Source organism: Gigantopelta aegis, chromosome 9 (genome assembly GCF_016097555.1).
Source record: "Gigantopelta aegis isolate Gae_Host chromosome 9, Gae_host_genome, whole genome shotgun sequence".
Lineage (NCBI taxonomy): Eukaryota > Metazoa > Mollusca > Gastropoda > Neomphalida > Peltospiridae > Gigantopelta > Gigantopelta aegis.
This window is the reverse complement of record NC_054707.1, coordinates 76,931,717-76,946,778: the sequence shown is the minus strand read 5'-3', so window position 1 is coordinate 76,946,778 and position 15,062 is coordinate 76,931,717. Positions and strand designations below refer to the sequence as shown.

The window sequence follows — 15,062 nt, the reverse complement described above, 5'->3', positions numbered from 1 at the left end:
GACGTTGAAACAGTGAAATACCCTTAAAAATATACCAAAACTCGACTCTATAACCGTACAACCGATTCTCCAACGCACGAAGGTTTTTAAATATGAAAAATGCATCTTGTGATATTAAAAACACCAGGATGACCAGAAATACTTTGAGTGTACGGAAATGAATAACCTAAACAATAAAATCTAAGTAGGGTTTGTTTGGATGAAACCTCAAACAACTATGCTGGACTCACTAGCTACTTAATTGGTGGAGACAAATCAAATGCACTGTTTGTAGGTTATTTCAACGTCAAAAGCCATCGCTTTGAGCACTTATCATGATATGTGCCCCAGCCAGTGCTCCACGACTGGTATATCAATGGCCGTGGTATGTGCTATCCTGTCTGTGGGATGGTGCATATAAAAGATCCCTTTCTACTAATGTTAAAATGTAGCGGGTTTCTTCTCTTAGACTATATGTCAAAGTTACCAAATGTTTAACATCCAGTAGATAGTGTTATTGTCTATTTGATCCCGCAAATGCCATTTTTGACCCAAGGAAACTTTTCCCTGTTTTTTTTGTGTACAAGAAACACATCCACATTAATCACCAGTGACAGGACTTGTGGTATTAAGTGCTCTATCAAAATAACTCGAACTCTGACCCAGCTGAAAGTTATTTGATTTAGTACTACCTTTAATCGTATAGAGCGGAAAGAAAATTGTGTCTCGTTTGCTGTGACGTCACCATCTATACTCACCGGCCTCGGTGGTGTCGTGGTTAAGCCATCGCACATAAGACTGGTAGGTACTTGGTTCGCAGCAGGGTACCGGTTCCCACCCAGAACACGTTTTATCGACTCAATGGGTTGGTGTAAGACCACTATTCCGACTTCTCTCTCATTAACCACTAACAACAAACCACTAACCTATTGTCCTGGACAGACAACCCAGATAGTTGAGGTGTGTTACCCGAACATATAATTGGATATAAACACGAAAATAAGTTAAAATGAATGAATGACGATGATGATGATGATGATGATGATGATGATGATGATAATTATTATTATTATTATTATTATTATTATAGTAGTAGTAGTAGTAGTAGTAGTAGTAGTAGTAGTAGTAGTAGTAGTACATTGTAGTAGTTTATTTATTTATTTATTTATTTATTTGTTTATTTATTTGTTTGTTTGTTTGTGTAGTCATTTCCGTGCATTTTACCTGTGCGCCTATGCCACGACTGTGAAAACCTGCTTACCAAAAGGAGACGGCATATCGAGTCACCAGAACCTTTTGGACAGCAGTCTCCTGCGCGTTGCAATATGGGTGATGGCCATCCTGGCCTGTATCGGCAACGGCGTGGTGCTGACGGGTCGCCTGGTGCTCAAGGAGGACAACCGTATACACTCATTCCTGATCCGAAACCTGTCCCTGGCCGACCTTCTGATGGGCGTCTACCTCCTGGTGATCGGCAGTTACGACACGCTTTACAGGGGGAGGTACCTCGCCAACGACCACGATTGGCGGAACAGCTGGTCGTGCGACGTCAGCGGCTTCCTCAACACCGTCAGCAGCGAGGTGTCCGTCCTCACGCTGACCGTGGTGACGTTGGACCGCTACATTTGCGTGACGTATCCTCTGACGCTGAGGAAGATCAACATCAAGTTGGCCTACTTGATCATGGGCGCCGTCTGGCTCTTCTCCATAACTCTGGCCGCCGCCCCGCTCGTTGGAATCCCTTACTTCAGCTCCTACTTCTACAAACACAACGCCGTCTGCGTCCCTCTGTTGCTGCACGAGCCCAGGAACAGCGGCTGGGAGTACTCGGCGTTCATCTTTCTGGGGATAAACTTCGCCTCTGTGGCGTTCATGACGTACGCCTATGTGGCGATGTTCGTGGCGATCAGGGGCTCGTGTTTCAGGTCGCTGCACCAGTCCCAGGAGAGGTGTCTCATGAAGAGGTTCTTCTTCATCGTCGTCACCGACTGGGCCTGCTGGCTGCCCATCATCGCTCTCAAGATTGCAGCTTTGACGGGTAAGTAGTTTAAAGTGCTGTTGTTGTAGTAGTAGTTGTTGTTGTTGTTGTGTGTATTTGTGTGTGTGTGTGTGTGTGTGTGTGTGTGTGAGAGAGAGAGAGAGAGAGAGAGAGAGAGAGAGAGAGAGAGAGAGAGAGAGAGAGAGAGAGAGAGAGGCAGACAAAGATTGTCCATTATTACACTTAATAGTACAGCCCTGACGGGTAGGTGTTTGAAGTGCAGTGTTGTGAGAGAGAGAGAGAGAGAGAGAGAGAGAGAGAGAGAGAGAGAGAGAGAGAGAGAGAGAGAGAGAGAGAGAGAGAGAGAGAGAGAGAGAGAGAGGGAGGGAGAGACATATAGACAGATAAATAAAGCGGGTAGATAGAGGGTTTGGGGGAGACATATTCTGTGTGTATGAATGTTGCTCACTCTTACTTTGTCTATGTCTTTGTTTTCGGTGTGTGGATCCATGAGTCGGTGCACGCAGTGCGTGTATGTATGTATGTATGTATGTATGTATGTATGTATGTATGTATGTATGTATGTACGTATGTATGTATGTATGTACGTACGTACGTATGTATGTATGTATGTAATGTATGTATGTATGTAATGTATGTATGTATGTATGTATGTATTTATGTATTTATGTATGTACGTATGTATGTATGTATGTATGTATGGAGTCTTATTATTCTAGTAGAACGCAAACGATTACCATGTAGCACTGATCTTCCTGCTGATATGTTAAGAGTTGATATTAAGCATAACATTTATTTTAAAATAATACAATTACCATGAATAAAATGGTTAAATTACGTATAACCTGGATGTTAAGTTGACGCTCCTGCTACCAACTCCACCCCTACCACCAGAACAAATTGCGCTCGAGAACCAATAGCTCACATCCTACAACAATCAACCTGCGCTGTGCTCCTCACTATTGTAGATAACGGTTTTTGCCTAACCCTGTGTTTGCAGGCACCAAGCTTTCTCCGAACATCTACGCGTGGATCGTTGTGTTCGTGCTGCCCGTCAACAGCGCCATCAACCCGCTCATCTACACCCTGACCACCCGCATCTTCAGACACAAGTTCCTAGTCACCTTCACGGGCATGGTGTGGAAGGGCCGCACCTACCAGGAGAACAGCACGTCCGTGTCCATCATCAAGAGCAGGTCGTCCAGAAGGGAAGATGCCGAGGTGCGGTATTCTCGGTGCTCACGACTAAATGAGATATTGTAGTCTGGATCGATACATAATAGGATATATTGCAGTCTAGGTCGACTATAGGAAGTATTGCAGTCTAGGTGGACTATAGTAGATATTGTAGTCTAGGTCGACTATAGGAAGTATTGCAGTCTAGGTTCACTGTAGGAGATATTGTAGTCTAGGTAGACTATAGGAGATACTGTAGTCTAGGTGGACTATAGGATATATTGTAGTCTAGGTCGACTATAGGAAGTATTGCAGTCTAGGTTCACTGTAGGAGATATTGTAGTCTGGATCGATACATAATAGGATATATTGCAGTCTAGGTCGACTATAGGAAGTATTGCAGTCTAGGTTCACTGTAGGAGATATTGTAGTCTGGATCGATACATAATAGGATATACTGCAGTCTAGGTCGACTATAGGAAGTATTGCAGTCTACGTGGACTATAGTAGATATTGTAGTCTAGGTCGACTATAGGAAGTATTGCAGTCTAGGTTCACTGTAGGAGATATTGCAGTCTAGGTAGACTATAGGAGATACTGTAGTCTAGGTGGACTATAGGATATATTGTAGTCTAGGTCGACTATAGAAGTATTGCAGTCTAGGTGGATTATAGTAGATATTGTAGTCTAGGTCGACTATAGGAGATATTGTAGTCTAGGTTCACTGTAGGAGATATTGTAGTCTAGGTCGACTATAGGAAGTATTGCAGTCTAGGTCGACTATAGGAATTATTGCAGTCTAGGTCAACTATAGGAGGTATTGCAGTCTAGGTCGACTATAGGAAATATTGTAGTCTAGGCCGACTATAGTAGATATTGTAGTCTAGGTCGACTATAGGATATATTGTAGTCTAGGTCGACTATAGGATATATTGTAGTCTAGGTTCACTGTAGGAGATATTGTAGTCTAGGTCGACTATAGTAGATATTGTAGTCTAGGTTCACTGTAGGAGATATTGTAGTCTAGGTCGACTATAGGATATATTGTAGTCTAGGCCGACTATAGTAGATATTGTAGTCTAGGTCGACTATAGTAGATATTGTAGTCTAGGTCGACTATAGGATATATTGTAGTCTAGGTCGACTATAGGATATATTGTAGTCTAGGTCGACTATAGTAGATATTGTAGTCTAGGTTCGCTGTAGGAGAAATTGTAGGCTAGGTTGACTATAGGATATATTTTAGTCTAGGTCGACTATAGTAGATATTGTAGTCTAGGTTCACTGTAGAAGATATTGTAGTCTAGGTCGACTATAGTAGATATTGTAGTCTAGGTCGACTATAGTAGATATTGTAGTCTAGGTCGACTATAGGATATATTGTAGTCTAGGTCGACTATAGGATATATTTTAGTCTAGGTCGACTATAGTAGATATTGTAGTCTAGGTCGACTATAGTAGATATTGTACTCTAGGTTCACTGTAGGAGATATTGTAGTCTAGGTCGACTATAGTAGATATTGTAGTCTAGGTCGACTATAGGATATATTGTAGTCTAGGTCGACTATAGGATATATTGTAGTCTAGGTCGACTATAGGATATATTGTAGTCTAGGTCGACTATAGTAGATATTGTAGTCTAGGTTCGCTGTAGGAGAAATTGTAGGCTAGGTTGACTATAGGATATATTTTAGTCTAGGTCGACTATAGTAGATATTGTAGTCTAGGTTCACTGTAGGAGATATTGTAGTCTAGGTCGACTATAGTAGATATTGTAGTCTAGGTCGACTATAGGATATATTGTAGTCTAGGCCGACTATAGTAGATATTTTAGTCTAGGCCGACTATAGTAGATATTGTACTCTTGGTCGACTATAGTAGATATTGTAGTCTAGGTTCACTGTAGGAGATATTGTAGTCTAGGTCGACTATAGTAGATATTGTAGTCTAGGTCGACTATAGTAGATATTGTAGACTAGGTTCACTGTAGGAGATATTGTAGTCTAGGTCGACTATAGTAGATATTGTAGTCTAGGTCGACTATAGGATATATTGTAGTCTAGGTCGACTATAGGATATATTGTAGTCTAGGTCGACTATAGTAGATATTGTAGTCTAGGTCCACTGTAGAAGATATTGTAGTCTAGATCGACTACAGTATATATTGTAGTCTAGGTCGACTATAGGAGATATTGTAGTCTAGGTCCACAGTAGGAGATATTGTAGCCTAGGTTCACTGTAGGAGATATTGTAGTCTAGGTCGACTATAGGAGATATTGTAGTCTAGGTCGACTATAGGAGATATTGTAGTCTAGGTCGACTATAGTAGATATTGTAGTCTAGGTCCACTGTAGGAGATATTGTAGTCTAGGTCGACTATAGTAGATATTGTAGTCTAGGTCCACTGTAGAAGATATTGTAGTCTAGATCGACTACAGTATATATTGTAGTCTAGGTCGACTATAGGAGATATTGTAGTCTAGGTCCACAGTAGGAGATATTGTAGCCTAGGTTCACTGTAGGAGATATTGTAGTCTAGGTCGACTATAGGAGATATTGTAGTCTAGGTCGACTATAGCAGATATTGTAGTCTAGGTTGACTATAGTAGATATTGTAGTCTAGGTCGACTATAGTAGATATTGTAGTCTAGGTTCACTGTAGGAGATATTGTAGTGTAGGCCGACTATAGTAGATATTGTAGTCTAGGTCGACTATAGTAGATATTGTAGTCTAGGTCGGCTACAGGATATGTAGTCTAGGTTCACTGTAGGAGAAATTTTTGGCTAGGTTGACTATAGGATATATTGTAGTCTAAGTCAACTATAGTAGATGTTGTAGTCTAGGTTGACTATAGTAGATATTGTACTCTTGGTCGACTATAGTAGATATTGTAGTCTAGGTCCACTGTAGGAGATATTGTAGTCTAGGTCGACTATAGTAGATATTGTAGTCTAGGTCGACTATAGGAGATATTGTAGTCTAGGTTCACTGTAGGAGATATTGTAGTCTAGGTCGACTATAGGAGATATTGTAGCCTAGGTCTGACTATAAGAGATATTGTAGTCTAGGTCGACTATAGTAGAGATTGTAGTCTAGGTCCACTGTAGGAGATATTTTAGTCTAGGTCGACTATAGTAGATATTGTAGTCTAGGTCTGACTATAGGAGATATTGTAGTCTATGTCGACTATAGTAGATATTGTAGTCTAGGTTCACTGTAGGAGATATTGTAGTGTAGGCCGACTATAGTAGATATTGTAGTCTAGGTCGACTATAGTAGATATTGTAGTCTAGGTCGGCTACAGGATATGTAGTCTAGGTTCACTGTAGGAGAAATTGTAGGCTAGGTTGACTATAGGATATATTGTAGTCTAGGTCAACTATAGTAGATGTTGTAGTCTAGGTTCACTGTAGGAGATATTGTAGTCTAGGTTGACTATAGTAGATATTGTAGTCTAGGTCGACTATAGTAGATATTGTAGTCTAGGTCCACTGTAGGAGATATTGTAGTCTAGGTCGACTATAGTAGATATTGTAGTCTAGGTCGACTATAGGAGATATTGTAGTCTAGGTCGACTATAGTAGATATTGTAGTCTAGGTCCACTGTAGGAGATATTGTAGTCTAGGTCGACTATAGTAGATATTGTAGTCTAGGTCGACTATAGGAGCTATTGTAGTCTAGGTTCACTGTAGGAGATATTGTAGTCTAGTTCGACTATAGGAGATATTGTAGTCTAGGTCTGACTATAGAGATATTGTAGTCTAGGTCGACTATAGTAGAGATTGTAGTCTAGGTCCACTGTAGGAGATATTGTAGTCTAGGTCGACTATAGTAGATATTGTAGTCTAGGTCGACTATAGGAGATATTGTAGTCTAGGTCGACTATAGGAGATATTGTAGTCTAGGTCGACTGTAGGAGATATTGTAGTCTAGGTCGACTGTAGGAGATAGTTTAGTCTAGGTTCACTGTAGGAGATATTGTAGTCTAGGTCGACTATAGTAGATATTATAGTCTAGATCGACTATAGGAGATAGCGTAGCCTAGGTTTACTGTAGGAGATATTGTAGTCTAGGTCAACTATAGGAGATATTGTAGTCTAGGTCTGACTATAGGAGATATTGTAGTCTAGGTCGACTATAGGAGATATTGTCGTCTAGGTCGACTGTAGGAGATATTGTAGTCTAGGTCGACTGTAGGAGATAGTTTAGTCTAGGTTCACTGTAGGAGATATTGTAGTCTAGGTCGACTATAGTAGATATTATAGTCTAGGTCGACTATAGGAGATATTGTAGTCTAGGTCTGACTATAGGAGATATTGTAGTCTAGCTCGACTATAGGAGATATTGTAGTCTAGGTCTGACTATAGGAGATATTGTAGTCTAGCTCGACTATAGGAGATATTGTAGTCTAGGTCCACTGTACAAGATATTGTAGTCTAGATCGACTACAGTATATATTGTAGTCTAGGTCGACTATAGGAGATATCGTAGTCTAGGTCCACAGTAGGAGATATTGTAGCCTAGGTTCACTGTAGGAGATATTGTAGTCTAGGTCGACTATAGTAGATATTGTAGTCTAGGTCCACTGTAGGAGATATTGTAGTCTAGGTCGACTATAGTAGATATTGTAGTCTAGGTCCACTGTAGAAGATATTGTAGTCTAGATCGACTACAGTATATATTGTAGTCTAGGTCGACTATAGGAGATATTGTAGTCTAGGTTGACTATAGTAGATATTGTACTCTTGGTCGACTATAGTAGATATTGTAGTCTAGGTCCACTGTAGGAGATATTGTAGTCTAGGTCGACTATAGTAGATATTGTAGTCTAGGTCGACTATAGGAGATATTGTAGTCTAGGTTCACTGTAGGAGATATTGTAGTCTAGGTCGACTATAGGAGATATTGTAGCCTAGGTCTGACTATAAGAGATATTGTAGTCTAGGTCGACTATAGTAGAGATTGTAGTCTAGGTCCACTGTAGGAGATATTTTAGTCTAGGTCGACTATAGTAGATATTGTAGTCTAGGTCTGACTATAGGAGATATTGTAGTCTATGTCGACTATAGTAGATATTGTAGTCTAGGTTCACTGTAGGAGATATTGTAGTGTAGGCCGACTATAGTAGATATTATAGTCTAGGTCGACTATAGGAGATAGCGTAGCCTAGGTTTACTGTAGGAGATATTGTAGTCTAGGTCAACTATAGGAGATATTGTAGTCTAGGTCTGACTATAGGAGATATTTTAGTCTAGGTCGACTATAGGAGATATTGTCGTCTAGGTCGACTGTAGGAGATATTGTAGTCTAGGTCGACTGTAGGAGATAGTTTAGTCTAGGTTCACTGTAGGAGATATTGTAGTATTGGTCGACTATAGGAGATATTGTAGTCTAGGTCTGACTATAGGAGATATTGTAGTCTAGGTCTGACTATAGGAGATATTGTAGTCTTGATCGACTATAGTAGATATTGTAGTCTAGGTTGACTATAGTAGATATTGTAGTCTAGGTCGACTATAGTAGATATTGTAGACTAGGTTCACTGTAGGAGATATTGTAGTCTAGGTCGACTATAGTAGATATTGTAGTCTAGGTCGACTATAGGATATATTGTAGTCTAGGTCGACTATAGGATATATTGTAGTCTAGGTCGACTATAGTAGATATTGTAGTCTAGGTCCACTGTACAAGATATTGTAGTCTAGATCGACTACAGTATATATTGTAGTCTAGGTCGACTATAGGAGATATCGTAGTCTAGGTCCACAGTAGGAGATATTGTAGCCTAGGTTCACTGTAGGAGATATTGTAGTCTAGGTCGACTATAGGAGATATTGTAGTCTAGGTCGACTATAGGAGATATTGTAGTCTAGGTCGACTATAGTAGATATTGTAGTCTAGGTCCACTGTAGGAGATATTGTAGTCTAGGTCGACTATAGTAGATATTGTAGTCTAGGTCCACTGTAGAAGATATTGTAGTCTAGATCGACTACAGTATATATTGTAGTCTAGGTCGACTATAGGAGATATTGTAGTCTAGGTCCACAGTAGGAGATATTGTAGCCTAGGTTCACTGTAGGAGATATTGTAGTCTAGGTCGACTATAGGAGATATTGTAGTCTAGGTCGACTATAGGAGATATTGTAGTCTAGGTTGACTATAGTAGATATTGTAGTCTAGGTTCACTGTAGGAGATATTGTAGTGTAGGCCGACTATAGTAGATATTGTAGTCTAGGTCGACTATAGTAGATATTGTAGTCTAGGTCGGCTACAGGATATGTAGTCTAGGTTCACTGTAGGAGAAATTTTTGGCTAGGTTGACTATAGGATATATTGTAGTCTAAGTCAACTATAGTAGATGTTGTAGTCTAGGTTGACTATAGTAGATATTGTACTCTTGGTCGACTATAGTAGATATTGTAGTCTAGGTCCACTGTAGGAGATATTGTAGTCTAGGTCGACTATAGTAGATATTGTAGTCTAGGTCGACTATAGGAGATATTGTAGTCTAGGTTCACTGTAGGAGATATTGTAGTCTAGGTCGACTATAGGAGATATTGTAGCCTAGGTCTGACTATAAGAGATATTGTATTCTAGGTCGACTATAGTAGAGATTGTAGTCTAGGTCCACTGTAGGAGATATTTTAGTCTAGGTCGACTATAGTAGATATTGTAGTCTAGGTCTGACTATAGGAGATATTGTAGTCTAGGTCGACTATAGTAGATATTGTAGTCTAGGTTCACTGTAGGAGATATTGTAGTGTAGGCCGACTATAGTAGATATTGTAGTCTAGGTCGACTATAGTAGATATTGTAGTCTAGGTCGGCTACAGGATATGTAGTCTAGGTTCACTGTAGGAGAAATTGTAGGCTAGGTTGACTATAGGATATATTGTAGTCTAGGTCAACTATAGTAGATGTTGTAGTCTAGGTTCACTGTAGGAGATATTGTAGTCTAGGTTGACTATAGTAGATATTGTAGTCTAGGTCGACTATAGTAGATATTTTAGTCTAGGTCCACTGTAGGAGATATTGTAGTCTAGGTCGACTATAGTAGATATTGTATTCTAGGTCGACTATAGGAGCTATTGTAGTCTAGGTTCACTGTAGGAGATATTGTAGTCTAGTTCGACTATAGGAGATATTGTAGTCTAGGTCTGACTATAAGAGATATTGTAGTCTAGGTCGACTATAGTAGAGATTGTAGTCTAGGTCCACTGTAGGAGATATTGTAGTCTAGGTCGACTATAGTAGATATTGTAGTCTAGGTCTGACTATAGGAGATATTGTAGTCTAGGTCGACTATAGGAGATATTGTCGTCTAGGTCGACTGTAGGAGATATTGTAGTCTAGGTCGACTGTAGGAGATAGTTTAGTCTAGGTTCACTGTAGGAGATATTGTAGTCTAGGTCGACTATAGTAGATATTATAGTCTAGGTCGACTATAGGAGATAGCGTAGCCTAGGTTTAATGTAGGAGATATTGTAGTCTAGGTCAACTATAGGAGATATTGTAGTCTAGGTCTGACTATAGGAGATATTGTAGTCTAGGTCGACTATAGGAGATATTGTCGTCTAGGTCGACTGTAGGAGATATTGTAGTCTAGGTCGACTGTAGGAGATAGTTTAGTCTAGGTTCACTGTAGGAGATATTGTAGTCTAGGTCGACTATAGTAGATATTATAGTCTAGGTCGACTATAGGAGATATTGTAGCCTAGGTCTGACTATAAGAGATATTGTAGTCTAGGTCGACTATAGTAGAGATTGTAGTCTAGGTCCACTGTAGGAGATATTTTAGTCTAGGTCGACTATAGTAGATATTGTAGTCTAGGTCTGACTATAGGAGATATTGTAGTCTAGGTCGACTATAGTAGATATTGTAGTCTAGGTCGGCTACAGGATATGTAGTCTAGGTTCACTGTAGGAGAAATTGTAGGCTAGGTTGACTATAGGATATATTGTAGTCTAGGTCAACTATAGTAGATGTTGTAGTCTAGGTTCACTGTAGGAGATATTGTAGTCTAGGTTGACTATAGTAGATATTGTAGTCTAGGTCGACTATAGTAGATATTTTAGTCTAGGTCCACTGTAGGAGATATTGTAGTCTAGGTCGACTATAGTAGATATTGTAGTCTAGGTCGACTATAGTAGATATTGTAGTCTAGGTCCACTGTAGGAGATATTGTAGTCTAGGTCGACTATAGTAGATATTGTAGTCTAGGTCGACTATAGGAGCTATTGTAGTCTAGGTTCACTGTAGGAGATATTGTAGTCTAGTTCGACTATAGGAGATATTGTAGTCTAGGTCTGACTATAAGAGATATTGTAGTCTAGGTCGACTATAGTAGAGATTGTAGTCTAGGTCCTCTGTAGGAGATATTGTAGTCTAGGTCGACTATAGTAGATATTGTAGTCTAGGTCGACTATAGGAGATATTGTCGTCTAGGTCGACTGTAGGAGATATTGTAGTCTAGGTCGACTGTAGGAGATAGTTTAGTCTAGGTTCACTGTAGGAGATATTGTAGTCTAGGTCGACTATAGTAGATATTATAGTCTAGGTCGACTATAGGAGATAGCGTAGCCTAGGTTTAATGTAGGAGATATTGTAGTCTAGGTCAACTATAGGAGATATTGTAGTCTAGGTCTGACTATAGGAGATATTGTAGTCTAGGTCGACTATAGGAGATATTGTCGTCTAGGTCGACTGTAGGAGATATTGTAGTCTAGGTCGACTGTAGGAGATAGTTTAGTCTAGGTTCACTGTAGGAGATATTGTAGTCTAGGTCGACTATAGTAGATATTATAGTCTAGGTCGACTATAGGAGATAGCGTAGCCTAGGTTTACTGTAGGAGATATTGTAGTCTAGATCGACTATAGGAGATATTGTAGTCTAGGTCTGACTATAGGAGATATTGTAGTCTAGGTCGACTATAGGAGATATTGTAGCCTAGGTCGACTACAGGAGATATTGTAGTATTGGTCGACTATAGGAGATATTGTAGTCTAGGTCTGACTATAGGAGATATTGTAGTCTATGTCTGAGTATAGGAGATATTGTAGTCTTGATCGATTATAGTAGATATTGTAGTCTAGGTTGACTATAGTAGATATTTTAGTCTAGGTCGACTATAGTAGATATTGTAGTCTAGGTTCACTGTAGGAGATATTGTAGTCTAGGTCGACTACAGGAGATATTGTAGTCTAGATCGACTATAGGAGATATTGTAGTCTAGGTCGACTACAGGAGATATTGTAGTATTGGTTGACTATAGTAGATATTGTAGTCTAGGTCTGACTATAGGAGATATTGTAGTCTAGGTCTGACTATAGGAGATATTTTAGTCTAGGTCGACTATAGGAGATATTGTAGTCTAGATCGACTATAGTAGATATTGTAGTCTAGGTCGACTATAGGAGATATTGTAGTCTAGGTCGACTATAGGCGATATTGTAGTCTAGGTCTGACTATAGGAGATATTTTAGTCTAGGTCGACTATAGGAGATATTGTAGTCTAGATCGACTATAGTAGATATTGTAGTGTAGGTTGACTATAGGAGATATTGTAGTCTAGGTCGACTATAGGAGATATTACAGCCTAGTTCTGACTTAAGGAGATATTGTAATCTAGATCAACTATAGTAGATATTGTAGTCAGATCTGACTATAGGAGATATTGTAGTCTAGGTCAACTATAGGATATACTATAATCTAAACAAACAAAAAACTGTATACAATATCTTGCTTTAAGTTTCAAGCTTAGTAAACTAGGGTCACCAACTTTAATGGACGAGTTAGACATTTTATTTTCGATTGTTTCACAGTTTGCATCTGTTTCCAGGTTGAGCGCTACCCTCTACAGGATGAGTCCCAGATTAACTCATGGACAGACAGAATGGTGGTCAAATACGGACAGAGGCGCACAGTGTATCCTAGCTCGGATACGCCGAAGGATTTGCAAATTGGTTACACTTCCGACTGATAGGCTGGACGACCTGCATTTGCATCACAATGTAAAGTAACTGGTTTAGTGTTAAGATCCAGATCTAGAGCGCGTAAACGCGCAATAATTGCAGTGTGAACTGCTGGAAAAGAGCCTGCGTCACGTCAGGAAAAGAAAATGGCTTCATTGCTGTAACTAAGCTCGGATTGGTTCAAGTGAAACCTAAAACCGGAAATGTGATTGGGTGGTTTAATGTCAGGTTTTGTTAAAGCCATCGTAGCAGGAGTAAATACATACTCAACAAATTCCATTCGTATTTTATTATTTTATTTTTTAATTTAAAGAAACAAATGTTGTGCTTGCAACATCCTAGGAACTCTTGGAAATAAAATATGTAGATTAATGAATTTTCACTCCATACTTTCGGATTCTGTTCACGAGTGTATAATATACTACACAGCATATTCGTTTAGTTATACGTATTTTCGTGCTTATATCCAATTAAGTTTCAAGCACGTTGTGCTATGCAGTCTGTCCAAGACAGTGTGCTGGTGGATAGTAAGAGAGAAGTGGACATAGTTGCCTTACACCTACCCACTGGGAGGCGAACCCAGTACCTACCTGCCTTATGTCCGATGGCTTAACCACTTGACCACCAAAGCTAGTAATGGCAACTATTTTCAGTGTACTTAAAAGACACTATGCCAAGGGTGATAACTCGTATTCACAGCTAATTCACTAGGCGGTGTTCAGTAACAATTTAGGTATTTTGGTATTGTGAAACGTTGAAATTATTGGATCGAATATTTTTTAAAAATGTAAATCTAATTTGATAAATGTAACTATACATACATGTAAATACATACATACATACGTACATGTATACGTACGTACGTACCTACATATCTACATACCTACATACATACATTTTACATACATACATACATAATATATTGCCATTTAAACTGATACTGTGAACTTTTAAGTGCATGTTGTAACATTTTGTTGCGAATATTAAAGCCTTCTTTTGAACAATATATGTATTTTGTAAACTTAAAATGTATTTTGTTTAGCCTAAATACATCTTATGAACATTAAATGTATATTTTGAAGTTTTAAGTGTATCTTGTGAAGTTTAAATGTTGCTTGAGAAGTTTAATCGCATTTGTAAAGTTTAAGTATATATTACGAAGTTTAAATGTACAGATAATTTTTTAAACTTTAAATATGTATGACATGCTTTACGTATGTTATGAAGTATAAATATGTATGCCATGCTTCAGATGTATGTTGAAAACTGTACGTATGTTATGAAGTATAAATATGTATGCCATGCTTCAGATGTATGTTGAAAACTGTACGTATGTTATGAAGTATAAATATGTATGACATGCTTTAGATGTATGTTGAAAACTGTACGTATGTTATGAAGTATAAATATGTATGACATGCTTCAGATGTATGTTGAAAACTGTACGTATGTTATGAAGTATAAATATGTATGACATGCTTCAGATGTATGTTGAAAACTGTACGTATGTTATGAAGTATAAATATGTATGACATGCTTTAGATGTATGTTGAAAACTGTACGTATGTTATGAAGTATAAATCTGTATGACATGCTTTAGATGTATGTTGAAAACTGTACGTATGTTATGAAGTATAAATATGTATGACATGCTTTAGATGTATGTTGAAAACTGTACGTATGTTATGAAGTATAAATATGTATGACATGCTTTACGTATGTTATGAAGTATAAATATGTATGACATGCTTTAGATGTATGTTGAAAACTGTACGTATGTTATGAAGTATAAATATACCTTGCGAATTGTCCACAGGGGCGGGACCTAGCCCAGTGGTAAAGCGCTCGCTTGATGCACAGTCGGTCTAGGATCGATTCTCATCGGTGAGCCTATTGGGCTATTTCTAGTTCCAGCGGTTTACCTCTCTAGG

At 38.8% G+C, this 15,062-nt stretch overlaps 1 protein-coding gene across 1 annotated transcript in view; it reads left to right on the top strand.

Moving 5' to 3' along the window:
* LOC121382035 (relaxin receptor 1-like) overlaps positions 1-15,062 on the top strand; it is a 120,338-nt gene extending 105,276 nt beyond the window's left edge. Inside the window, exons 15-17 of the mRNA XM_041511509.1 lie at positions 1,185-2,017; positions 2,979-3,199; positions 12,999-15,062. Coding sequence (XP_041367443.1) covers positions 1,185-2,017; positions 2,979-3,199; positions 12,999-13,139 — 1,195 coding nt within the window. The 3' untranslated portion in view covers positions 13,140-15,062. The remainder of the gene's footprint in view (positions 1-1,184; positions 2,018-2,978; positions 3,200-12,998) is intronic.